At 40.5% G+C, this 26,505-nt stretch overlaps 1 protein-coding gene across 3 annotated transcripts in view; it reads right to left on the bottom strand.

Moving 5' to 3' along the window:
• Nucleotides 1–4,171: 4,171 nt before the first annotated feature.
• LOC105928251 (inactive ubiquitin carboxyl-terminal hydrolase 54) overlaps nt 4,172–26,505 on the bottom strand; it is a 115,969-nt gene continuing 93,635 nt past the window's right edge. For 2 of the 3 annotated variants that reach the window (XM_012865419.3, XM_036141980.1), the window contains 5 exons: nt 20,765–20,912; nt 14,783–15,573; nt 11,068–11,195; nt 10,829–10,960; nt 4,172–6,388 (listed from right to left, as the gene is read on the bottom strand). In XM_012865419.3, the coding sequence (XP_012720873.2) occupies nt 6,302–6,388; nt 10,829–10,960; nt 11,068–11,195; nt 14,783–15,573; nt 20,765–20,912 (1,286 nt within the window). In that variant the 3' untranslated portion in view covers nt 4,172–6,301. Of the gene's footprint in view, nt 6,389–10,489; nt 10,627–10,828; nt 10,961–11,067; nt 11,196–14,782; nt 15,574–20,764; nt 20,913–26,505 lie in introns of all 3 variants that reach the window. The other variant, XR_001166329.3, reaches the window with a different exon arrangement.

Raw genomic sequence — 26,505 nt, 5'->3', positions numbered from 1 at the left:
AAAATACGAAAGAGTACACCGTAAGTCCCTGGAAACTATCTTGCTTGAGTTTTTGAGAATAAAGAAATTCACTCAAAGTAACAAATAAGTACCCAGCAAGTACCCTGGAAGTAGTTTTAGGAAAAGACCACCAGCTATTTGAAAAGCAACAGGTAAGTTAAGTACCGTCTTGCCACTAGTACCAACTCAGGTCGGGTCACTTTTCCATTAAAACTATCTTTAATACCTGCTTGCCTGCAGATCCAACCGTTCCGAGTTGCGCTGAAAATGTGACCTCGGACTGTTAGCAGGTGCCATCATTTGTCACAGCATAGGATAAGAAATAACGGGATCAAGTTCTGCTCTGTCACATTGCAGCAAAGATTTCTCTAAAATCTTCTTTCTGTGTGGAGTTGCCATGGTTTCCTTATACCTGAGTGGCCTGTTTTGAAGGTTTTCTGTTGACTCTCCAACAATATAATGAAGTTGCACAAACCTTTTTTTTTCTTCTCTTTTTTTTTAACATGTCCTGTCTTTCTTAATACCAAAGAAAGCCCAAGAGATTTATTTTCACAAGTGGAGCTTTACTGATTTCGCTATAGAGCTCCGCTTGAAATATGCAAAAAACTTTATTGGATAAAATTTTTTTTAATGTTTAAAAATAAAATGTTGGATAAACCTATTTGAATTTGTCTCCCAGTGCTAAAATTTCAAAACTCTGATTCTACGCAAAAATACTCTACCATCTTCGACACTGCAGCAACATTTTTGAAGGCACATTATTTCTGCTTAAGTGCAAATAAAATAAGTAACAGCATGGAAAGTTTAAAGGTATACTATGCAACCGGGGTTGATTTTCCAGCGAGGCTCCCCCCAGAGGGCGAAAGTACAAGTGCACTGTCATAAAGACGCTCAGCTGTTCTGGTTTCTCCGTCAAGCCAGGCGCGGTTGTTTTGAGCTTAGCAGACAAGCTTTGCGCGCATATGGAGTTAGTTTTTTTTTTTTGAATGTTGGCCAGGCGGTAGCGTGAGGGAAACCCTACAATGTTAATTACAATCGCATTAGCAGAAACGCGAGGTCCGCGTCAGCCTTGCAGCCTTCTTTTTCTTTTAGTTCTCGCCATTCTGAAAAAGCTGGCCCGATGTTCACCCGTGTAGGACTCTTCTCTCTGTCCAGAGACCTTTTCCTCTTTCTTGCCTGCTCCGACATGGGCTTTCGCTGTTTTCTCGCTGGTTCCGCCATGATAACTGCACAAATATTGCCACTGCGCTAGCAACGAGCACGCCTTTCACTGGGGGCGTGTAGCAGTTCTCGCCGTAAAGCAAGACCGACTCTCGCGGTGTTGCACGAGATTCTGAGCCTGTGGGTGCGGGCCGAGGGCTCCTGCAGTTGCAAGTGCGGTATTTCCCCCACAGACCACCAGGGCGGCCGAGAAAACCTTTGTTCGACCTGAAATGACTCATTTAATCATCCAAAACGGTATGGAACATATTAATTAACTGAAAAATGTTGCATAGTATGCCTTTAATGTAACTTTTTTTTAGGGGACAACCAATACGAATAAATTCATCCCTGATTAAGATAAATATGTAATTGAAAGCTATAGTAGACATTTTTTTTTCACTTTTTTAATAATCACGCACATGAAATACCATCTTACCTGCTCTTCCACTTCTCAGGGGGATTGTGAGAAATACTCTCCCAAATACACTTTGGTCTTATTTCTTTCTTCTGTGGTCTTCCTCTGCATCTCATAAACTTGTAAAGGCCACTACATACTCCAAGAAAACAGAGAGATTTTTTCTCGCTCTAGCAGCGAACTATGTGATTTTGATCTCTCAGCCTTGTCTTCGAGGGTCTCCCTGCTTTGTCTCAACAATGTCTGAGCAGAACGTTTTTCTCAAGGGGTGTCTGACTACTGCTCTGTGATTAGATAGCTTTTAGATGGCCGTGTTTAAGTTGGAGAGGCGGAAATGTCAACTCTGGTAGTTTAAGTGGTCGAACATGCCAATTCAGCGTTTACTCTATAAATCATCCAAATGGTGTTCGTTTTTCCAAATAGTGCCAGAGTACACCATGAGCAACTTTCAGCTCTCCATGGCCCCTCCCCCCGATCTTCAGTGACGTTGGGTTAACTTCTGCAGCTGAGCGTCTTGTGCAGTATGAATTGAAAGAGCCAAAACAATCTTTTTTCATGTTCTTCCCACCCCGACTACAGGATAAAAACTCTTGGTTCTCGTGGAGTATGCAACAAGTGTAAGAGGGTTTTCTTCTTGCGACTCTGCCATTTTCAAAACATACTCTGAGAGCAGTGGAGCTACAATGAATGTCTGAAACCGAAGCCCACTGTATACATAAGCACAAGACGTGCGCATGCACAGCAAGAAACTAGAAAGGGACAAGCACGTACATTGCCGTTAGGTGAGCACATCACAATCATTGGCATGTGGGACAACCAATAGATAAGATGATCCCCCCAGAACTCAAAGACCGAAAAAGATTGTTCACTATATCTTTAAGTGTCACTTCCTTGTATGCAAACCAGTAGACAAGATAACAATTGGGCTGCATCTGAAAACATCTAATTGGTGAATGAGCAGAAACGGTATTCAGAACTTTGTTTTGTTGTTCCACTATTTATTAGCCAACTGAGCCATGAGCTGGTTACGTTTTTTGCATTGATTCATACCAGAAGCACATCTCAAATAGAGGGGCTCAGACCGACAGAGCCCTGTCAAGAATAAATACTCTTAAGATTAAATCGTAATTATGAAGCCATAATGAAATGATGGTGAGACCCCGCCCCTGACATTAGGCGGTCTACGTCTGTAAAGCTAATATTCAAACAGATTGCGTTAGTTTATGTCATCTCAGAGGTTTACTACTGTTGGAGATAGAGGAGCTAACCTTTTTACATTGCTCTCACACATCATGGTGTAGTGTTAGCTAGTAGCGATAGCTTAGCATGTGGGACTGTTTAGGGAAAGTTACCCCAAATCATAGTTTTTATGTTTGTCCCGTCAATAAAGAGGATTGTATATGTTTTTCTGACTGTACTTAACCTGTTAGCATGGCTGAATGCAGGGAAGCTGAATGTCTGACAATTTGGGCAAATGGGTAATTTTATATTGATTTTGATGCAAATCATTATCTTCGAATAATAAAAAAGGTTGTAGTGATTAAATTGAGATATTGATTAGTATAAAACCTAAGTGATATTTTCTGATATCAGAACTTTGAAAACAATTGCATAAAATATTGATTGTTACAAATGTTTTGGAGGAAAAACTTTGTAATAAAAATGTGCAATAACATGGTTGCATAAGTGTACAAACCCTTAAATACATACTTTTCAAAGAACCTTCTGATACATTTTTTATCATTCAGTCTTCCTGAGTTGACACCATTAATTTTTACTATTATTGAATCTTATTAACCTGGAATATATTCCATCTCTACCTTTTTCCCAACAACTCCACATTTCTTAAAGCCTTAGTTTTCAGAATGCTACAATGGGTCAGAGCATTGTACAAAGGTAGCAATCAGGGAAATGTATTTATATACCATGGCACAATGAAGTAATTGAAAACTAAGATGTGGGAGAACATCTGAAGCAACTCGAATGCAACAGAAGTCCAGATTGTTCATTTTAATAGAGCACATACAAATAGTTTAAATTTAGGTATTTTGTATGGGAATTTGTTAAATTAAGTATAATACGGCATAACACCGACTACAAGATGGCGGCAAAATTATTTCCATGTGACCTTTTGGTGTGTGGAAAATGGATAAACTGCCACTAGGAAAAAACATACTCCAGTTTAAAGGTGAATTGACAAAAATGGTCTTCAAGGAGTGTTTTTTTTTCCCAGTTATAAAATCCACCTTTATCATTGAAAAAGCTTTGAAATGATTTTTCATGATCTCAGTTTTAAACCTTTTGAGCATCACTATCTCACCTGTTTGTTTGATTAACTGAAATATGACACAATGTGCTTAGGTTAGGTAGGTCAGGCACTGTATATTGTGCATAGTGTCACTGTTGTGTTTCATGGGGACTTACATCAGAACTACCCGTTTGTTTTCTTTCTAGAATATCAATTAAAAAAAATTCCTTTTTTATTGATATTCTTATTCATTAAGCTGCACCAGCATTCCCCCCAATTTTTTTTTTAAATAATGACACATTACGGTGGTTACACCCCCTGCGGGAGTGTATTGGTAATAACTTTATTGCAAAAATACAGGATCCCTCTTTCCCCGAGCAACACTAGCCCCAAAACTGACACACGCTCAGTCTACACGCACCCACTTAAAAAGCCATCTCCAGCAGCTGTCCACTCTCCTCCGTCTCCTACCCGTCATTCATAAACACACCTTTCACTTTACATTCATTCGTTCTCGTCTCCTCTGCCTTCTCGTATAGCTTCGTTTTTTTTATTTTGTTTAATTTAATTTTTTTTTTGCATCCCATTAGCTGAAACGTAGCAAGTAGACGCAGAACAACAAGGATCACCAGCAGCATTAAAACACAAGTTCTCCTCCTCATCGTCCTCGTCCACGTGAGCGCCCACTGTGGGTGGCTGGGTGGGTGTGTCTGCCTCTTGACTGTCTCTGACACAGGACCGTGAGGGAAGGTTGATTTGCATAGCGGACTCATGCGCTACAATTGGCTACATTCTCCCACATTCACAACCCAAAAAGATAAAACTAACAACAACAACAATCTAAATGAACAATAAAAGTAACAAGCTAGGAGCCAACCTTTGGTTTTTGTTACAACAATCAGTCAATATCAGTGAATTCTTGCAAAACTCAGTCAATTTATAAGGATATATATATATATATATATATATATATATATATATATATATATATATATATATATATATATATATATATAATAAAATATGTTGACTCTACACATGTCAGAATGCTACTCATTTGTTAGGGGAATGATTTATATGTTCATACCACAGAGTAATGGTTGACATCTCTGAAGATAGCTCACTGGCTGAAAATATACCTCTAATACATATTTATCATATAAAGCATATTTATATTAGACACGTTACTGTATCAGGCTGAAGATGTGCCGTTTTTGCTCCCATCTGGGTCTCGAAACCAGCGTCGGAAATCATAATAGTGGGAATTTCTAAGTGCCACTGAAGTTCACCTGAGGCCTTGATGTAAAACAAAACCAAAAGGACTTCTCTCACTCCGACAGCCTTCGATAAAAAGTGCACTTCTTCCCTGCAAAGTGCACTTGAGTAACCCGAGTTCACTGATTAAAAAGCCTGTAAGAGGCGGGTTTTCTAACCTACATTCCTCTCCCTCTCTCTCTCCTCTTCCTTTCTCGACTCTCCTCCTCCTGCCGGCCCGGTTGTGGTGCTACTGCTTCCCTTTCAGAACAAAGAAAAGCAAAACAAAAAAGAAGAAAAAGACAGAAAAGACCAAAGTAAAAGGAAGTGCTTTTCTCGTTAAATCTCCCAGTAGAAGCGGGAGAGCTGTCATTAAGTCAGCAAGCAGTTTTTTGGGGGGGGGAGCGGGTTGGGGTTTTTGCAACGGAAACTCCAGCTAGACACTTGTGAAGTGCACTCCACTGCTATTTGAAATGCAGACATGAGGAAGTACAACTTTTAGTTAATCAATATTCGTTAATTATCAACATTCCATAAGGTCTTATTAATTAACATACAGGTTTCATACATGTGTTTTTTCTGTACATGTCTAGTTGTCAGAGTTCAGTCTCAGAAAAGGAAAAACGGAAACAAAAAAACATCAAGGAAACCTGGCAAGAAAAAAGAGAGCAAAAATATGGCTGTCAGTTCAGCTACATGTGCGTCCAAAGGGGAAAATGCCCATGAAGAAAGAGGAAGTGGCTACTTGTTTAGAGTCTCCCATTGAGCTGAAGGTCCTGTTGGGGTGGAGGACAAGCTTGCAGAAAGCTGCGGTCCCAGTTGGAGCAGGCCGCCTGCAAAGGTGGTCCTCCTAAAAAACCCACAGGGAGACGAGAAATAGTCCCGGGAAAGAAAGGGGGGGGGGGTTATAGTTTAAGGGGTCAGAGTGACTGCATAGGTAGAATAAGTAGGGAGGGAAGGCAAGTAGGGGCTAAAGCGGGGTGCTTCAGGCGCAGAGGGAGGCTCGACGTGTGCGTGCATTTGTGTTTGTGTATAACGTTTTCAAAGAGAAGGTGCTGGAGCAGGACGGCTGTTGGGAAGATGGTCCTGAGCCGAACCTTTGTCATTCGAAGTGACCCCGCCCGGGACCACAGCACCGCTGACCCGTGGGAGGGTAACAGAGGAAGGCGGGGGGCGGGATATCAGTGAAGCAGAGCGGGGCTCTGGTCCGTGGACAGCTTGACCCCCGTCAGACACAGCCAGAAACTTCCAGCGCTACCCGACAGCTCCTGGACAGGAAGGGAGAGGAATAACCACACGTAAGACCATCAGGGATATAACTGCATTTAAAGCAGGGAAATGCTGTTCTCCTAACAACGTGGGTGTTTTTTTTTCATGTAGCGGTTCTGTATTTCTAGATTCTTTCAAAAAAAAAAGTAAAAGTCCTAACAAAACAAAGCAACTGGACTTGTTTTTCGTAGTTGAAGACGTTTCGCTTCCTCTCCAGGAAGCTTTCTCAATTCAAAAAGTCTGGAGTAATGATGAGTACCAAGCTTTGTACTACTGCCAAACAAAGGCCTTGTAATGGCTTAGATAACATGCAAATACAACTGAAACAGGTCCACCCCTTAGTAATGGGTGGTCGTTAAAGACATTAAGCCAGCAGATTGAAGCAAAACTGGTCCACTCCTCTGTAACGAGGAGTCGTTAGGGTTATTGTTGGCCTGGCTATTGCTACTAGCTAACACTACACCATATATGGGTGTTCAAAACATCGTTAGGCAGTAGTATAAAGCTTGGTACCCTGGATTACTCCAGACTTTTTGAATGCGGTACCGCGCGCGAGCTATTTTTAGAAACACAACGTCACGATGACGTCACATCACGTGGTACGCAGTGGGGCAAACTCCGGAAAAGCCGCCGTTGTTTCGCTGTAAGAGACGTGCGTTAGCCTAGGTTTTACTCGGTAAACGACTGCTTTTTCCAAATCTAAGACCATGGTTTTTAAACATTGTTGCTATTGAACGTGCAACAGCGACTCGAGTTACGCTGATCGGCCGCATATGAAGGATGTTTTCTTCAAGACTGCCAAGGAGAAATGTGTGCGCTGGGACCGGGGCGGTCGGCCTACACAACAGTTCAACCCGGAAAAAGTTACCAAATTCAAGTACGTATGTAGCAAGCATTTTGTCGGAGGAAAGGGCCCAACTGAAGAACATCCTGACCCAATTCCAGCGACATCAAGTCAAGGTAAGAGTATTTTGGTGGCCGACATGTTAATAAAGTAGCGCCTGCTACCATGATAGCATATAGGCTATCATGGTAGCAGGCGCTAACATGATAGCCTGCTACCAGGCTTACTCAAAAACATTTCAAATGAGACAAACATTAAACATATACCCATTCCTGGACGGTGATTGCAAACAACAACAACAACAAAAAAAAAAACGGCCGACGCTGCCATGATCGCCGCGCAGGAAAAAAAAAACAAAGCTTACCGTTCATCAACTCGGCCAGTTTTCCAGTCTTTTTAGCCCTCGAACCTCAAGCCATCGTTTGAGCTGAAGATTGGTGTGTTCTTTGACAGTGCGACCAGTAAACCGTGCGCCTGGGACACCGTCTTGGGAAAGTTTAACGGCTGTAAAGTCGGTCATATCTGTTATCCGTGCGTTCTCTCCTGTATGCGTTCTCTCCTGTATGCCCTACCTAAGCGGCAAAAGGGGCGTTGCTCTTGAGACGGTGACGTCACGTGCGCGGTACCGCATTGAGAAAGCTTCCTGGAGAGGAAGCGAAACGTCTTTAACTACGGAAAACAAGTCCAGTTGCTTTGTTTTTTACTTTTTTTGGAATGACCATGACCTGGATGACTGAGAACCTTCACCAGCATATTTCTAGACTCCATGTTAAAATGCCTTGGAAGATGAAACCAACGTAATCCTCATTGATCACTCTGTATAAAAAGCATCTGTTTGATCCAGTAAACCCTTGCCAAACGTGAGCTTTTATGCACCAAAGGTGACTTTCTTTCACAGAGGCCACCTATGAAGGTCGCCTTAATAGCGGCCGTCAGTATTGTTGGCTCTGGTCTCCTTTCATCTTACTCCATAAATTCTCATTGGGTTTCAGGTCACACCACTTTCTTGGCCAGTTAAACACAGTGATACCTTGTCCATTAAAGCAGGTATTGGTACCTCGGGCAAAGTGTGCAGGTGCCAAGTCTTGCTGGGGAATGAAATCAGCATCTCCATAAAGCTTGTCAACGAAGGGAATCATGAAGTGCTATAAAATTTCCCGGATTCGTTAGGGCACCGAGGACCAATGCCAACACATTCCTCAGACTCTGAAAACTTGTTTTCTAAATGAAGCAGAGCATTTATATCACTGACTGACAGGCTGGTCCTTTTTACTCTATAGCTCAGGTAACGTTTTCTCTTGTTTAAGAGTGGCTTAATGCAATAAATGCAGCAGTTGTGTGTATCCCATGTCTTAGATGCATCTGTGTATGGTGGTTCCTAAATCAACCACTCCAGACAGTCCATACCTTTTTGAATCTTTCTCTAACACTTACAATCCTCGCAAGGTTGCAGTTATTCCTGTTGCTCAAGCAATTTATTCCACCACAGTTTTTCCTTCCACTTAATTTTTTTCAACAATAAGTTGGGGCAAAGCACTCTGTGAACAGTCAGCTACTTTAGCAATGGCTTATTGTGGTTTACCCTGATTGTAGAGGATGTCAGTGACTGTCCACTGGACGACTGTCCAATCAGCAGTCTTCCCCATGATTGTATGGACCATAAATCAATATTTTTGTCTTTAAAAATGCTTTTTTCCTTTGGTCTTGCACTATAATATTTCGGGTTCTCAGCTGAAAGCTGTAAAAAGCATCAAGACGATCGGAAATAAACACTTCTAATCTATCCCTGAGTGTATAATAAAGTTATATGATATAAGGATTTCACTTATTGAGTTGAATAACTGAAATTAGTTGACATTTAAACAATGTTCTAATTTATATAAATGCTTGAAAATTATTAGGTTTACAAAATGGTGTGTTTATATATTTTGTCATCCCTTTTTTTAGCAGAAAAGAAACATTCATTAAAGCAGCAAGAAAAAAATTTAAACTTCTCAGATTATCCAAAAGCCAAATACAGTCTTTTGCCCCTAACATTTAAGGGAAATTAGAGAATAGTCCCATGATAAAGCAGTGTGCGGATTAAAACTTTACTACTTTAGTGCCAGATTAGTCTAGTACGGAGCCCTCTAGGGGACATGGGGAATTTTTTGCGTTACCTCGCAAAAACTTTTGCGTTCCCTCACAAAGGTTTTTGCGTTCCCTCGAGGTACGGCTGATTTATTAGTTGTGGTCTCTTGTCATTCACACACAACAATAAACCGTGAAAGCCGACATGAGTTTTGAAACTCCAAAGCTTTGTCTTAAGCGGAAGATCAAACGTGCATCTACACAGCACAGCGTTCACAGACCAGTGTGATGCATTCACCAGCGTCAGAAAGTTATGGTGCATTCAGGAGCATGGGACATTAGAATATTCAGAAAAAGCTAGGAGATGTGCATAATCAAAAAATAACAGAAATACAATTATAGAACATTCAGTATTGTAAGAAAGCCGACAGTGTTTCTGGATAAACACATTATTGTTTGAGTTAAGTTCTATTCCGTTTTATGCCTCTTTCCTTGTAAATTTGAAATGTCCCATGCTCCTGAAAGCATCATAGCTTTCTGACACTTGGGAATGCATCACACTTGTCTGTGCGCTGTGCTGTGTAGATGCACGTTTGATCTTCCGCTTAAGAGAAACCTTTGCAGTTTCAAAACTCACGTTGGCTCTCACGGTTTAATGTGTGTGAATGACAAGAGACCAACAACTAATAAATCAGCCATACCTCGGATAAAAACTTTGGATTTAATGTTCTTCATAACACCTGTAATTTTGTAAATGAATCTGCCAAATAACCACAGTTTTTTTTCCCACAAGAGGTATATTAAAACGTTTTGGTATCATTTTTTTAAGAACTGAGTTGGTCAAATTTCAATCCTATCTTGGCAGGCCTGCAATTTTCGGAAACATGCACTTTGCGAGGGAATGCAAAAGTTTTTGCGAGGGAACGCAAAAGTATTGCAAGGTAATGCAAAAAAAAAAAAACAATTCCCCATGTCCCCTAGAGTGCTCCGTAGTCTAGTATGCCAAAAGCCACAAAACCAATTCAATCTTGAGATTTAACAAGTGGCTCCATTTTGGTTCCTCTCACATGATTTGGTGCCTCTTACTTCCAGTTTATTTGGCGCACAAAGCATCACTGCCAAAAGTCCACTGAGCTAACTGCGGATGCACACAGACAGTAGTTTGCTGCAAAGCAGAGGTGTTTACCTGTGAAGCGGTGAAGGGAAGTGGTGATGAAGAGGTGTTGGTTATGAGGATGGAGGAAGTGATGGTGGTGGAATAGCAACAGGGACTCAGAAGAGAGGAAGTAAGCAAGGAGAGGCACTGACATCAGCCTGCTTCACCTTAGAGAGAGACAGAGGAGACGCAGAGAGAGCGAGGGGGGACAGATTGGAAACAGGAGAACAGGAAGAAATGAGACAAACCGTGAGGAGGGAGAAGAGCACAGGGACAAGCAATGCGTGAAACGTGACCACGGGACATCAGGCAGATGCAGTTAAGAACAAGGCCACCAGGCGGCAGCAGAGCGCCGTGAAGCCTACTCACAAAGCTGCGGGTTGCAGTGAGGCGGCTGCGGCGGGAGGTCACCATCGTGCCGCTCAGGCTGCGTCCGATTCGCCTCTGGTTCTCCCCATCACCAGGCTCCGCCCCCAGATGTGGGTCCCGCAACATCACTGGCTGCAGAGACGGAGAGAAAGCGAAAACGTCCTTTTTTTTAATCGTCTCTGACTGATGACCCGCGAAAACGTGACAACGTTCTGCAAAGATCATTAAGCAGGTGTTGCCTTGTTGAGGTAGGTGGGGGTGCTGGTGCTGTCCGCCCCGTACACACTCCTCTCCATGTCTGCGTTGGGGGTCTTGGAGCGCGTCTGCCCTCCCATCCTGGATATGAGCCTCTCAGATGGGCTGCAGCCTGGAAACATGCAGACGGTTAAAGAAAGAAGCATTTCACAAGCTGGACCTGACCTTCGACATGATCCGTGACTGTAGCAGAGCAATGAAACGAACGGGTAGTACTGATCCAAGTCCCCATGAAACACATAACAATGCAACAATGCACAATATCCAAATACGATCATATCACTGCGGTCCTGAAATCACTGCACTGGCTGCCAATTCAACACAGAATCCATTACAAAATCTGTCTCCTCCACCTGCACACGGCCCCACCAAACCTCTGCTCCTCCTCCTCCACCTGCTGCCTGCACCATCCTAGGACTAAACTCTCCACTATGGGAGACGGGGCCTTCCAGGCTGTCGCCCCACGTCTATGGAATGCCCCCCCAGAGACCCTGAGGGCCCCACAAACTGTGGAGGTGTTAAAAAAGCACCTAAAGACATTCCTAATTCAAAGGGCCTTTTCATACTTATGATTTCAATTTAGCTTTTATGGTGTTATATTTTTGTTTTTATTATACTTTGGGTACTGTTTTTAACCGCCTGCTATTGTAGCACATTGAGATTTTATTTGAAATGTAAAGTGCATAATAAATAAAACTTATTATTATTATTATTATTATTATTATTATTATTATTATTATTATTATTATTATTATTACAGTATACAGTGCCTGGCCTACCACAAGAACCTAAGACTATTATGTTGGTTAGCCACAATCTTTAATGAATTTGAATAGCATTTTAAGCAATAGACCAACAATAAGTAGTGCAAGTCTTTTGCAGCTTGTAACAGACTTTCCTTTTCCAAGATTGACCTGTATTTAACTCCCTCCGTGTCTTCTTCAGAGCGATTTTCCCTGGGCCAACTTTCAAAGCATACCCACTATAGCAGGAGGCTGCCGCCACCATGTTTCACGCTAGGCATTGTAGCGTTAGTTTTCCAACCCAGGAAGAATCTTTGTCTCATTTGACCAGAGGAACTTCTAATTCATGTTTGCTGTGTCCACCCCAGTGGGGGTTGTAGACCAAATTTAGCAGGGGGGCCAGAGTGGGGCCAGTGTTTTTTCACAGTGGCACAAAACAAAAGATTGGGGGAATTAACAAGTCAACATTTTGTTGTTTAATATATTAAGTAAGCCAAAGAGCCAATTGTGGCTCTGGAACTGCAGGTTGCAGACCCCTGATCTTTTCTCAATACAGTGGGAGCTTAACATGAAACGGTTTAATTTTTAATTGTTGTTTTTTTATATATGTTTTTTTTTTTATTATTTTTGTCATTTTATTATTGATTAAAAACATAAACAAAAACATACTACTGATCCAAATGACCAGTCAGTCATGGTATCTTTGTCAGCATTTATCATCCTAAGAAATTTAATATCATGTTTTTAGTACAGGGGCCAGGAACAGTTCTACAGGGGCACAGGCCCCTGTTGGCCCCTGTCTAGAACCGCCCCTGGTCCACCCCCACGTTTTTTTTTTTTTTTTGGCAACATTTAAACCAAACTCCTTATGGCTTTCTTTCAACAATAGCTTTCTTCTTGCCACTATTCCATGAAGGGCAGATATGGGGAATACACCACTGATAGTTGACCTATAAAGAGACTCTCCCACCACAGCAGGGAATCTCTGCAGCTCCCCAAGAGTTACCATTGACCTGTTGGCTGCTTCAGTTTGCATCACTTTAGAAAGCTTGCAGTTGTGCAGTAACTGAATACAGCAACTGAAGTGCTCCGCAAGTTGTGCAGAGGTTAGGATGTGGTTGTTTTTAAACCTAACCCTGTTTTAAAGGTCTACTCAACTTCATCCCTGACAAGTCTTCTCTATTCCTTGGTCTTCATGATGCTGTTTGTTCACTGATGTTCTCTAACAAACCTATCATGTCCTTCACATACCAGCTTAGTTTATTTATATTATATTTAAATTACACACAAGTAGGCCATTTAATAATTTGGTGATTCTGAAGGCAATTTGGTGGACTGGAGTTTAAAGTGTTTCAAATTAAAAAAAAATGTAAAACCAAATAGAAAGTCATGTGTTTGCTTCAGCCTCACAAATAGGGACAATTATCCTGTTTGTTCTATCACGTGATAGAAGTTTTAATGTTGCAAATGCAAAAAATTATAAAGGTTACAAAGTATTTATAGAGGGCCAGCCGTTATATGGTTATAACTGTGATTTAAAGTAAGAAACACTTCTCAGCTTTCTCTGATGGGAAAAGCTCCAGCCTGGCATTCACATTGCTGATATTTTTGACACCTTTTTCTGCTGCATGTAAAAGCATTAACCTCCTCATTTGGCAAGAAAAGTTAGAGCAGACGGGTGGTCCTAATATTGAAATTGAGCAATGTATACTCATTTTCCCTTCAGATGCAGCACAAAATATGAAGCCACTTAGTTGAGAGAAAGTCATTAAAAATTCTTAAATCGTCACGAGGAGAAACTGTAACTTTGGGTTAATTGAACAGTTCAGTCCAAGATAAAGAATTTAGCATGCAATCCATCAATTTTTAAACCTAATTATGTTTGAAATTGAACTCCATCTGTCAATGCTGAATATGAGTCACTGGCCAACGTGAGTCACGCGTTAAGCAAACATGCGAAGGCCAGGCCAGCACAGAACAGACGTGCCAAACCTAGATACATTCGCCGCCGTTTTCTTTTAAATCCCAGTATCAGTTGCAGCCTGATGCTCAGTGGAATTTGCTTTACAACAAGAATATCAGGATAGTTGCTGTAAATGTTCAGCCTCAAGATTCAAACGGACCCCCCCCCCCCTTTCAAAGTGTCAGCAGGAACATGTTCATGTTCAAAAAAATAAAGCATTCTGTAAAAAATTGTGGCATCTATTTCTACAGTCTATAATTTTTTGGATGGATGGATGGATGGATACTGTTTGCTCTATTTTTAAATTAACTATACCCATGAAATATATTAATCTTTTCCCAATTTTGCCAGACTTTGTAGGAACCTTAAATCCACGTATAAAGATTGGTAGGTTAATCTATGCGTTATTAATCATATAAAGTACGTGTATTATGTCATCTGTTCTCCGCACTGAAATAAATTGTATTTCAAAAGGGTTAATTACTCACTAAAGTTACTCTCATTGATACATAATCCCTGTTCCTTCAATCAAAAAAAAAAAAAAGAAAGAAAGAAAATTGGAGCTGTGACTTTAATGAGGCCAAAACCCCAGGATTAAACTGCCATCACCTCTAAAATGATAATAAATCCAAGTTTTATGTAATCAAAACATCAGCGGACAAAATCGTCACTCATGCAAACTTAAAGTATTTGCTAACACCAACAAAAGGTCAGAGAAAAAAGTTAGAAAGGGTACGATGCCTGAATGTTTTAGAAAAAAGACTCTATTCCTCTGCATGTCTCTACTGTGGCTGGAACAGATTTTCAGATTTTCGGCATAAGGCACGACTTGAGTCTTAACTTTTCACAGTAATGTCTTAAGTGAGGGGAATTTTTTTTTTTAATAGTTCCACTCAACAGAAATGTTTACACACCATGAGCTTTACTGTATGCATAATCTTGTAGAAATGGAGCATAGGTACGCTTTTACTAAAGATGTAGAGGTGTTTCTACCTGTTCTTCCGGCCTGCAGACTGGCCTGGTAAAGGGAGTCCAGCTCTGACAGCTCAGCCTCTTCACGGTCACAGTGGTGATCACCGCGCTGCCCTGGGGCATGCTGGGAGCCGTAGTGCCCTGGAGAAGACTGACAACTGTAGCTGCAGCTCTGGCCAGGATTCTGTGTCCTGATGGGAAAGCAGCGGTCCGGGGGCGTGTCGTATGGCGTCACCACGGCATCGGGGCGGTCCAGACTCCAGGAGGACCAGTGGCGCGTGCTGCCGTCCGCAAGGACGGCGTGCTGCTGCCAACGGGGAGACCCCTCGTCGGGGGAATGCGGCCGGGGCGGCTGCCAGAGTGGCGCGAGGTGTTTCCTTTGCCCGCAAGTTTCCGGCGGGGGTGACGGAGGAGGAGAGCATGGTGGAGGGGGGATGTGTGCGGCGTGTGTATCCCAGAGACGAAGAGGAAGTGAGGGTAGAGAGATGGCTAAGTGCTTCCCCAGGGGTCTGACACTGACCCCCCCAGCCTGCAGCAAATCACACAGCCTCACACCCCTCCCCTCACTCCCATCCTCAGCTTCCTCGCCTCGCTTCCCAGCGCGCCTGGCCTCCTCCTCCTCCTCCCCTTGGCTGGATGGGCCGCAGGGGTGACTGATGCTAAGGGTGAGCGTGGGTCGGGGGGGAGAGGGGCGGTAGGGTGGAGGAGGCGGGGGAGGGTTTTGACCCTGAGCATCATGGCTGGTCGTTGACTCGTCCTCTTCCTCCTCCCGATTAGGCGTCAGCAGTACTTGGACCGAGCCAGGCTGTTCACTGGAGGACACAAAAGAGGGGAGGGGTTGGGTCAGTCAACCAGGAGCAGGAGGATAAAAAAAACAAAAAAAAACAGAAAAACTAAGCAGCTTTGACGTCAGGTGAGTTACTGCACTGAGGGAAGGTCACAACAGCAGGGTAAACAAGCACGTACACACACTTACAGAACAAACACACAGTGATGATGCAGCTTTCTGCAATGAGCCATGCTGTTTATGAAGCAAGAGCTGACGGATCGGTCTGTTCAGAAGATTACCTCACAACAGAAGATTTAATGTTATTAAAGATGTTAAAGCAGGAATCTACATATATCAACACAAAAATTAACGAGGCTTCTGATGTTCCAAAGTTTAGTGACACTGAACCACTACACTATATTACTTTATTGATTTGCTTTTACCGATGTTTAAAGCATATGATCTCCTGCACCCTGCCAGGGTTTTAAAGCTCCTATAATTTCTTCATACATTACTTTTAAGCAGCCAGACTATCTTGTAATCCTTTGGCGTGGTCTTGATCAATCGTTCTCGCCGTTTTCTGATGGTATTTCAACGTTTTTCTGTAGACTTTGGCTGCTTTCTCGTGCATTTCCTGCCAAGCCCTTATACCTAATCATGAAAGCCTATCGGATAGTTTTAGCTTTAAAAACTGAAGAAGTGCCAGGCCAAAGGAAAGTCCCTCTAGTGAAACACAAGTACTTGGAAGTCCTGTCTTCAAAGAGTGGAAAACATCCAAACGGACCTGAGAGATGCATTGTACTTCAGTTGAACATTGACATGTTTTCTATTAATAGCTGTTTGACAGTCACCTTGAATCTGGATTAAAATACAATTTTTTTTCCATGTCATACTGTCTAATTTTTGATTATAATCATATATTTAACTAAAGAATTGGCAACAGTCTCTATAGTCTCAATGCTTTTTGTCCAATGATGGGAAATTATTGGAAAATATTTGACTGGACAATCACTAGTCAGGTAGGGGTGTAAATCACCAGCTTTATCACAATACGATGTTATATTGATTTGTTTGGATGACGATATATTTGCTGATATTACAAGGTCTGTCATGATTTTCTATCGAGGCGATCAATATGATACAATATTATCTGTCCTTCTACAATTATTTACATTGATATCAACTCACAAAAAACAAAATATGATTACACCATTTTATTTCTAAGCTGTTAGATGTCTTCAAAATAATAAAAACCTATGTTAAAAGTGACAATATGAATAAATATTTTCAAAGCTACTCCCCCATTTAGTGGGTATTTATTCAATGAAATGTGTTTTTTGGTTTCAGGTTTGAAATTTAAGAAATAAGATTATGTCAGAAATACCATGATACAGTAAAACTGTAGTATTTGTACTTAGAGTTATTGCACCATGAGAAGACGAATTCTTATTTTACCAAGAAATTTATTAATTTGTCAAATTTCAAGACAAAATATACGGTGTTTGAAAGCTGACATGTCAAAGTGACCTATTGTAGGATACGGTACCAGATGAGCTCCAAGTCGTGTGTTAAGCCAACCTGAGCAATCCATGGAGAGAAAAGAATGTGAGAACTACTGAGCATTAAAGTGTTTTTGAGGGTTTTTGGCAAATCTCTGTAGACCGTACTATATGCACATGATATAACTGTCAATAATTTTGGCTTCATGTTGATTTTTATCAGTCTGCTGTTCAAATTGGTGAAATAAATCAATGGGTTTAAGAGCTTCCTTATGCATAGATGACTCACATAATACATTCCTCTAAAAAACGGTCAGCTGCTGAGCTTAAATAGGTTAAGAAGCAACTGAGTTTCAGCCCAGTTGTTTTGCCCGGTCATAACTTTTACGTAGTGCTGTAGGTTGAACATTAGTGAATCTCATCTGCAGACAGTTTTCTTGCACTCTTATTATTGTATCGAGTGTGTTGGTATTGTGAAAAAAGCAGGTCTGTAAATGTGTCTATTTTTGTGAGGTGTTGACGGTCACATATGTGTCTACATGAGTGCCAACCCGCCATCCCCGCATAAACTCTTCTGTCCTTTTCAAGCCTTTGTAATTACCAAGAAGTCTCTGCAGCAGCAAGCTATAAATCACAGGCTTATGTTGATCAATAGAGGAGAGGAGGAAGGTAATAAAAGAGGCTGAGTGCTGAGAGCTTTACTTCCACCTACTCCTTTTCCTCCAGTTCCACTGGTAACAGATGGATTCTTTTTTTTTTTTTAAAGTTTCGCTATGCTCTAAACAGAGCTGTAATGAAATGCAGACTAAAATCAATATTAACAAGTTAGCACATCCAGACCTTATTTCCACTGATGTGATTACAGAAAGTTAATTTGACTCGGGGCAAAGGAAAGATGCCTTATACATTTTTATGACCCCCCCCCCTCCTCCCCCTTAGGGAGACTACTTTTGGAGTCGTGCACCATTGCTCGATTAGCTTCATAAAAAGTGTCTAACCACTGAAAAAAGGCAGAGGCAAAGTTCAGTGTCGACCCTTAATAAAGATTTACAGATTTAATTAACTCAAAAACTAGCAAACTACTTAAGGCTAGCAGGTAGCTAGCACTTCTAACCACTTGCTAGTTTTGGTAGATGCTAGCACCTAATTTGCTAGCTTTATTTCTATTAACAAATTACATATACAGAATTAATACTCGCTAACTAGTTACAACATTTAGCATTTACTAGGGTGCCTAGCAGTTTATCTACAACACTGCTAGCCACTTGTTGGGTGCTTCCAAACAATTTTGGCAAGGTTGACACCCAGAAAAGGCCAGAGTGCTTTATATGGTTATTGCAGCAAATAGTGCAGTGGCGCCCGAAGCCATGACAGGGGTGTGGGGCAGCCTCGTCTTTTCTTTTTTTGTCCAGAAAATACAGTACAGTAAAATGTTGAAAGGGATTCTGTGTAATCTTTAGAGTAACAGTTTGATTGCGTTAAAAGAAAAAAATAATAGCTACATTTTTGACACATTTTGGTGGAATGGTAGGGCCTGAAATTATTTTCATTCTTCAAAGCGATGCGCAAATCTTTGCAACATAGTCTTCTGACCAAGAAATCCCAATGAAACCAAATTAAAAATGCCTGTCAACACATTGAAATCTCTAAAATATTTTGTTGAAAAAAAAAAATGCTTCAGCTCAAAAGGGAGGTTTTTCTCCCGCCGTTTGACACGGACAGTGCTGCAGCATATTTTACAATTTTTTATATTTTGCCTTAAAAGCTATTGTATGGTATGTTGCAACTAATTAAATGTGCCTTGATCAATACTTCAGGGTTCCTTTTAAAGTTATTGGATGGCTGCTTTGTTCACACATTCGGTCTGGTTCCCTACCTGACCATGACAACGTATTGTGGAGTTTGTTTAAAAGATGAAGAAACCAGTTAAGTGAGGAAGAAAGGATTAAGTATCAACCCCCCAAAAAGCCTTTCATGACAGATGAGTCAAGTCTTAAGAAACAGAAGAGAGAATCCACCAAAGACCTGATACAAGACCTAGTAGATGCATCATACTTTAACTGAACAATATTTCTTTGTGAATCAAGCTTTTGTTGATGAAATACTAATGTTTTCTTGGTGTAAAACTATGCTATTTTTTTGTTTTGTAGATTTAGCTAAGCAAAAACTTGTGTTACAAAGCAGTGAATGAGAAAGTCCTAAACTATTGAAAATTGTTTTCTTTTTTGGGTACTAGTCGGTAGCTTCATGTCAGTATATTTATTTCATGTAAAGCTATTCCCTCTCCTGACGTTACGCTTCTTTTATCAGAAATGCACAGAAAAATTGACTGATGACAGGAATTTACTGCTTGACTCTTCCTGACCACTGACCAAACGTTTTCCATGTGAATACTCCATGCTAAACACTACAATGGTGCATTGAAAAGAACACATTAATACAGCATATTAACATATTAATATGTGCAGTTTGCTTTTTTCAGGATCATTCAGAGGTTTAAAATTAAGTCAGATATCAAGACATGTCTGCAGTTTATTTGGAGAAGAAGACTAAGCAGATAACGGGCTAAAAGGAGTGCAGTAAAGTTGCTTTGTTTTATCGTTTTTAATCTTTGTAACAGAACATGTTTGATTAAGGTAAGCCTCTATATTCTACAAGCAATAAAGAAATTGGTATTTTGGTGATGGTACAAACCTTAGTTAGGCTAATGGCTCGTTCTAACATCTGCTCCTAATATTAACAATTAATGACTGCTCACAACATTGAGACTAGAAAAAAAAAGATTATTATATCTATTTGACCAAAACCTAAGAAAATCTCTGACTTAACAAATAAAATAATATTCCTCTGAAAATGGTACTGTTCTTGAATAGAAATGAGTGAAAAAGCAGCCAAAGACTAAAGAAAAACTTTTAAAGACCTCCTCAGATAATAATCAACACTTTAAGAGGTCGAAAGTAAATCTACGTCTTTCGACACTAATGATCAAGAAAGAAGGGGTAACTCAGAAAATAAAAATGTTTTCTTTTTCCATTTCCTATAAATTAGCGACGGTTTTCTTGGACACCCACCATATTGGAGTTTAGTAAACATAATCATTACTTCCAATGCATTTAATGTAATAGATAATCATCTAAAACCCTGCATATCCAGTTTGACCGCATTTTGTTCACCTCTCAAACTAACGTATTAGGAAAGGACCAAAGTGAATTACTGAAACACAAGCAAGAAAACGATCCTCAGCACAAGATCTTTGACTGCAGCAACACAGAGCAGCAACACAGTCACAGACTGCAGCTATACAGTGCAGAGAAGGACAGGTCAGCAGCACTTAAAGAGCAGAGGGAAGCCTTGGAAGCACACAGGAACGACAATGCAGAAGAAGCAGTGAAGCACAGAGACACAGAGAGCAACACAGACTCACTCGCTTTTTATTCTCAATCGAAAAACACAGCAAAGCAGAAAAAGCTTTTACTGCATTGCAACAGAAACACAAGGGAGAGAAGAAGTCCCTCTGTAAAGTTGCAAATGTGTGTTTGAGAACACACATTCAGACAAACAGCTCCAGGGACATGGGTCCAGCAGAACCGATGAACAACCAACACCCAGTTGAGACACACAGAGTTTTGAAGAGGATCTGAGGGCAGCTTCAGCTGCAGACACAGGGGGATTTATACACAGGCACCGTTACAGACACATAGCGTGTGTGAGGGGATGAGGGGACAGTCGTGGTACCTGCGAGGCCCCTGTGGGTGGCCGTTTCCCGTGTCCCGTTCCATTTCCTGTTCCTGCCTGCGTTTGATTGGCCCCCCAGTGCTCCTCATGCACCCAGCTACAGCCAATCCGCTATGAGCGTTAGCCTCATGCAGGGGTCTGAGCACGGCTGAGGATGTTAACGACAGGGCGGGAGGGAAAAAAAAGGAGAGAAGACAGAGAGATATAACGACAGAGTGGCAGCGGAAATGTGAAAGGGCATAAAATTAGTGAAAGGAGGACAGGAGAAGGTTAGAATGATAAAACAAGTGAGACCAACTGAGACAGAAAAGAAGTCCAGAAGAAGGAAAGTTTGTCTTGAAAGTTTTGAGGGCTGGGGGCCATCATGCACTTCACTTCCCTACTGTAAACCTATTTGGGCATTTTTTTTATAGAAATGTAAACTAGCATGGTGTGTTTTCACCATCAATGACCAAAGACATGTCAACTAAAACTCTTATTAAGCCTTAATCTCTTCTCTCTGAAGCCATAGTAGTGAGCACTTACGATTATGTGCTGAGAAACCTGATAAAACATTCAGCACTTGCTCAGATTCTGGTTCATTTTTAATTACTTTAGCAGCAGCAGTGCAGTAGTTTGTGCCAAAGTAAAATTTTTAGCTTTGCTTCAGTCGGGATTTGCCTTTTTAAAGCTTTAGATTTCTGTTGATCTATTGTGCCATTTATTTAGTAATCGGGCAACATGGGGAATAACACATTCTCCATTCTCCAGAGCGATCCTGCCCTGAGACTATCTACGTTTACATGGATAATAAAGAATAAAGAAGTGTCATGTAAACAAGCCATTCGGAATACTGTGATCGGATTAAACTCAATTGGAATGAGTTTGTAATCCGAATGAGAGGGGTGGTTAATGCTGACTGGCTCGGAAGAAAAACAAACTCTTATAATACTGATTTGTTTGCTATTTCTTGTTGTTTAGCAAAGATAGAAGTACTACTTCTTTTGTGTTTTCTTTAGGGAAATTTGATAACTGCGCATTGTCAGAGTGGTTCTATTCTGAATAAAGCCAGGTACAGATAAATGCACATTATGTTTGGATTAATTGATTGTGTGCCCATATAAATGGTACAATCCGATTTTTTTTTTTGTTTTTTTGTTATTTGATCCCAATACATTTCAATCCGATCATGACATTTTGTGCTTGTAAACATGACTACTGTCACCCACACTCACTGATGTGTGTATACATGACACAAGTGCGCTATTGCTATGCATTGAGTCAGGACTGTGACAGCATCAGAAGTACAAACAACTGTTTATTTTTAAAGGACAATAAGCTTTTATAGCTAGGCTGACATTTTGCTTTGACAGTTTGACCTGAATTGAAATCTAATTGACATGAAAAAAAGTACAGTATTTAAAATACTAAAACAGGAAATTTTACCTGGTCAAAGAAAGGTTCATTAAAATGATATAATACAAGGATGTCAATATTCATGTATAGTAATTTACTGCTGGAGTTTATGAAGGGTGCACAGAAACTGAATTTCTGGATATTTTAGCATTAAACAAAGATGTTTTAAAATAGTTGTGCAGGATAGGCTATGCTTGCTTTTTGACTTAATGAAACTAGTTTGTCTTACTTTCTCCATAATGAATACATATGCATTTATTTTTTTATCTTCTCCCTCTCTCTGCTCCTCATTTCCCCTTTGGCTGTCTGTGTGTGTCTCTGTGCTGCTGTGACATCCAGGGTGCCTTAGTCTCCCGACCCGACTGAGCTGCACGGACTGTGTGGATTGTTTATTTTTAATTTATTTTTTAAATCAAGTGAGACCCAAACAGAGCCTCCCAATGACCTGGCTGGGAGCACTGGGACACACCGGGGAATGTCCCAATGGCCAATCCGCCTCTGAAACCCTGTTTTATTACTATAGCCAGTTTCAGCTTCAAGCCAACAAACTGTGATACAATAATGCAGCTTGAGCTGTTAAAAATAAATTGACGGCATTGTGATATTTATAGCACAACAGGAATACCTGTCAACATTTTATCTGCACAGTTCACGCACCGCTATGGATTTATCTGTAGGAAAATGACATAATTATATATATCATAACATTGGCAATTTTCTCAGCGTTAATTTGTGCCATAGTTTATAAAAATTGGATAAGAATCCAGAGAGCTACAACTTTTTGTTTATTTTTATTACAGATGTGTGCTCATTCCCCATTAGAAAATCATGCTTTTATTGACAGGAATCAATGAATCGCAATGGCACTTGTGTCAGCACGTCAACGTTTATGGTGGCAAATGACTGTTGTCATTTCAGCTTTTAACTTTTTGTTCTCTCTTTTTTCTTCATAGTAGGTACACCTGGTCTGACGTTCTGTTAACTGTGACATCATCCAGGGAAGACAGATCACCCGCTACTACCATCTAATGTAGAACAGATTACTAGATCAATGTGTGCTTCTGTGCTTTTTTGTCTCTCTTGTTGTGTCTCTGCTCTGTCTTCTGTAACCCTCAGTCAGTCGAGGCAGATGACCGTTCATACTGAGCCCGGTTCTGCTGGAGGTTTTTCCTTCCCGCTAACGGGTGTTTTTTCTTTCCACTGTCGCTTCATGCTTGCTCAGTATGAGGGATTGCTGCAAAGCCATGTACAATGCAGACGACTCTCCCTGTGGCTCTACACTTCCCCAGGAGTGAATGCTGCTTGTCGGGACTTTGATGCAATCAACTGGTTTTCTTATATAGAAACATTTTTAAACAATCTGTATAATCTGACCCAATCTGTATAATATGATTGAACTTGACTTTGTAAAGTGCCTTGAGATGACATGTTTCATGAATTGGCGCTATATAAATAAAATTGAATTGAAAATTGAAAATAGGGGATGTCCTATCCAGTCAAATATATGAACGACCACACTGTTTGCCTCAGTTTCCAGGACAGCATGATTTTAAGTTGTAATTGCCTTTTCAGGGAACACCAAGGTCATACCAAGCTATGACGTAGCTGATGCTATGAACGTTTTTGACAAGGTTACAAATCGCAGTCAAGAATGAATGAAGCTTTTCCAACATGATGTTGCATTTGCCTGAATGTTTTGCTATTTGTATGGCATAAGATTAGTATAAGTAGAAAAAATAAATTTTCGAAAAAAATTAAATAAAACACAATTGCACATAGGAGAGCCCCCTATAGAATGTAGTATGGCAATACGTTCCCTTCCCATTTGCTTCACACCTCTGGTCAACCATCAGTAACTAAATTTGTACATCAGCTATGAAATCCGAAGGGAAATATGAAAGCAGAGGAAAAGAAAGCTGAGACTATGTTCATAAAGCGACAAACATCCCGAGAAAGAAAAGCAAAACAAAAGCTCCACTTTTTTCTAACTCTCAGGGAAGCGCTCCGTGAATTTTTACGCCATTGTCTGTGAAAAATAAGCCATGGTAAAATTGCACAACTCAGCAGTTTTGTAATGTAGATGTTTTGAAATTTCATCTGTAACTTTTTATCCCCTACAAAGTATTCTAGGTTTTCTTTCTAATGACACAGCAGTATTAAAGTACAGAGATTGTATTTCACAGCCGTCAAAATAGACTCCAAAGCGCTGTAGCCTGAGCCCACTGAGCTTGCAAATGTAACAAATGTAATGCAAGTGTTAATATGTATGACCAACTTTTGTGATTATTTTTTTTTGAAAATGTCAAAGAAAAATGCAGTTCACCAGCCATAGTGGTTTGTGTCGCTGTGATCTGGGAGATGGTTGGGTTAATTGGTGAATTTTGGTAAGGTTTTTGATTAAACCACAGCACTGAGAATAAAGGTTTTACATTACTTTACCTGTGATGCATCTAAAACTTCTGCTTTGGTTTTACTGGATCTCGTAACATACTGACTGATGGACTGGGAAAGTGGATTGGATTATGTAGCAGTATTTTAGATCCTCCCTATCAAACTGGGACTACTTTGTATCATTTGGCAGTAAATCTAAGTGAACAAATAACATTTGGTGCTCCTCAAAGCTCCGTTCTTGGATCACTTCTGTTGAGTATACATTCGGGGGTGCATGTATACTCAAGCCTGTATTTATTACGATGCTTACACTGATGTCATTCAGTCAGTGTATTCATAATATCAGATTCAGAATATCCTGAAATAATTGCTTTTGGTTAAAAAAAAATGACTCAGTGAAACCTAGTGTGTTGTGGAAAACTACATAAAGTCTTTCACTAAATCAGCCATCTTCTATCTTAAGATAAAGGGTTTCTGATAAATTAGGACACATAAAAACGTACGCATGCTTTCATTTTTAGTAGGATAGATTTTTGAAATGCTTTCTAAACAGGCCCTAATCAGGCACCTGTAGCTCATCCAAAACGCTGCTGCCAGACTCCTTACCACCACCAGGGAAATGGATAATATTACACCACTTAAATCCCTTTCCTAGCTGGATTATCTATGCTTTTTATAAACCTGTCCTGGTTTGGTAAAGCATTGATTTTATAATCTTGTCCAAATCTATAAGTCACTGAATACTCTTGGACTCAATTACTTCTCAGCGTTGCTTATCAGTTATGAAACATCTAGATTCCTCAGATGATCAGGGATTTGTTCACCTGTTATTCACGGTACCAGAACAAACAAGGAGATGCAGCTTTAAGCTATTTTGCTCCTCAGCTCTGGAGCAATCTCCCTGAAAACCTGGAACATGAGGAAAATGCAACTTCAAATCAGGGACATGTTTACTGCAGTTTCCTAACAAGGGTAAAAAAAAATCTCCTTTTTTCAATTTCTTTGATATTTTTTTTTACTGTTACTTTATTCTCTTGTAAAGCGCTTTGAGTTACCTTGTGCTAGAAGTGAAGTAAATAAACTTGCCATAGTGAAGCCATATAGGAAAAAAAAACCTTGATTTTGAAATTTAAACAATAAACATTTCATTTGTTTGTAATTTGTTCACTTGCGTGGAAAATGTAAGCCTTACGGCGATTTTAAATCTCATTAAAACTGAAGCCTCTCTGTTGATTTGAGTGGTTTACTGGCCGCTGTTTTTCTATTGATGTATTTCTGCTACATGACTATGGCATTTTAATATCCTTGCTTCTAAGGCTGGAATAATGGTGGGTTGATGTTGGCTCGGCTGTCCCTTAAAGTATGATATTAGATTAAAGCCCAGCTCAGTCATCGATAAGGATGTGTCGAACCCCAAATTCTGTTACATGATCGCGCTGATAGGAATGCCATCTGGTTGTTCACAACTTGTCCTTTCCATTCATTAGGGCCGTCTGTACTGTAGTGTGTGTGTGTGTGTGTGTGTGTGTGTGTGTATATGTGTGTGTGTGTGTAGGGGGTATCAGGTGCATAAGGACTGCTGCACTCACAGCAGGACAGACAGGACACTGCTCAATAATCCGTGATATTCATTTAATTGGTGGTGAGCTGAAGGGGAAAAGCATGTAGAGCTGCAGTTTATGAAAATCCCTCACGAACACACCCGTTTCTGGACGTACAAGAAGTCTGACAGGGTTGTGAGTTTTGATGCATGCGGTAAATTTAAATAATAATACACAGAAACACGGATATCATTTTTGAGAAACACAAATCTTTAGCTTTCATACATTTTATGTGATTCTCAGTATGAAGGATTGCTGCAAAGCCATGGACAATGCAGACGACTCTCCCTGTGGCTCTACGCTTCTTTAGGAGGAGTGAATGCTGCTTGTCAAAACTTTAATGCAATCAACTGG

The sequence above is a fragment of the Fundulus heteroclitus genome, chromosome 10 (assembly GCF_011125445.2).
Source record: "Fundulus heteroclitus isolate FHET01 chromosome 10, MU-UCD_Fhet_4.1, whole genome shotgun sequence".
NCBI classification, from domain to species: Eukaryota; Metazoa; Chordata; class Actinopteri; order Cyprinodontiformes; family Fundulidae; genus Fundulus; species Fundulus heteroclitus.
This window is presented reverse-complemented; position numbering and strand designations above follow the sequence as displayed.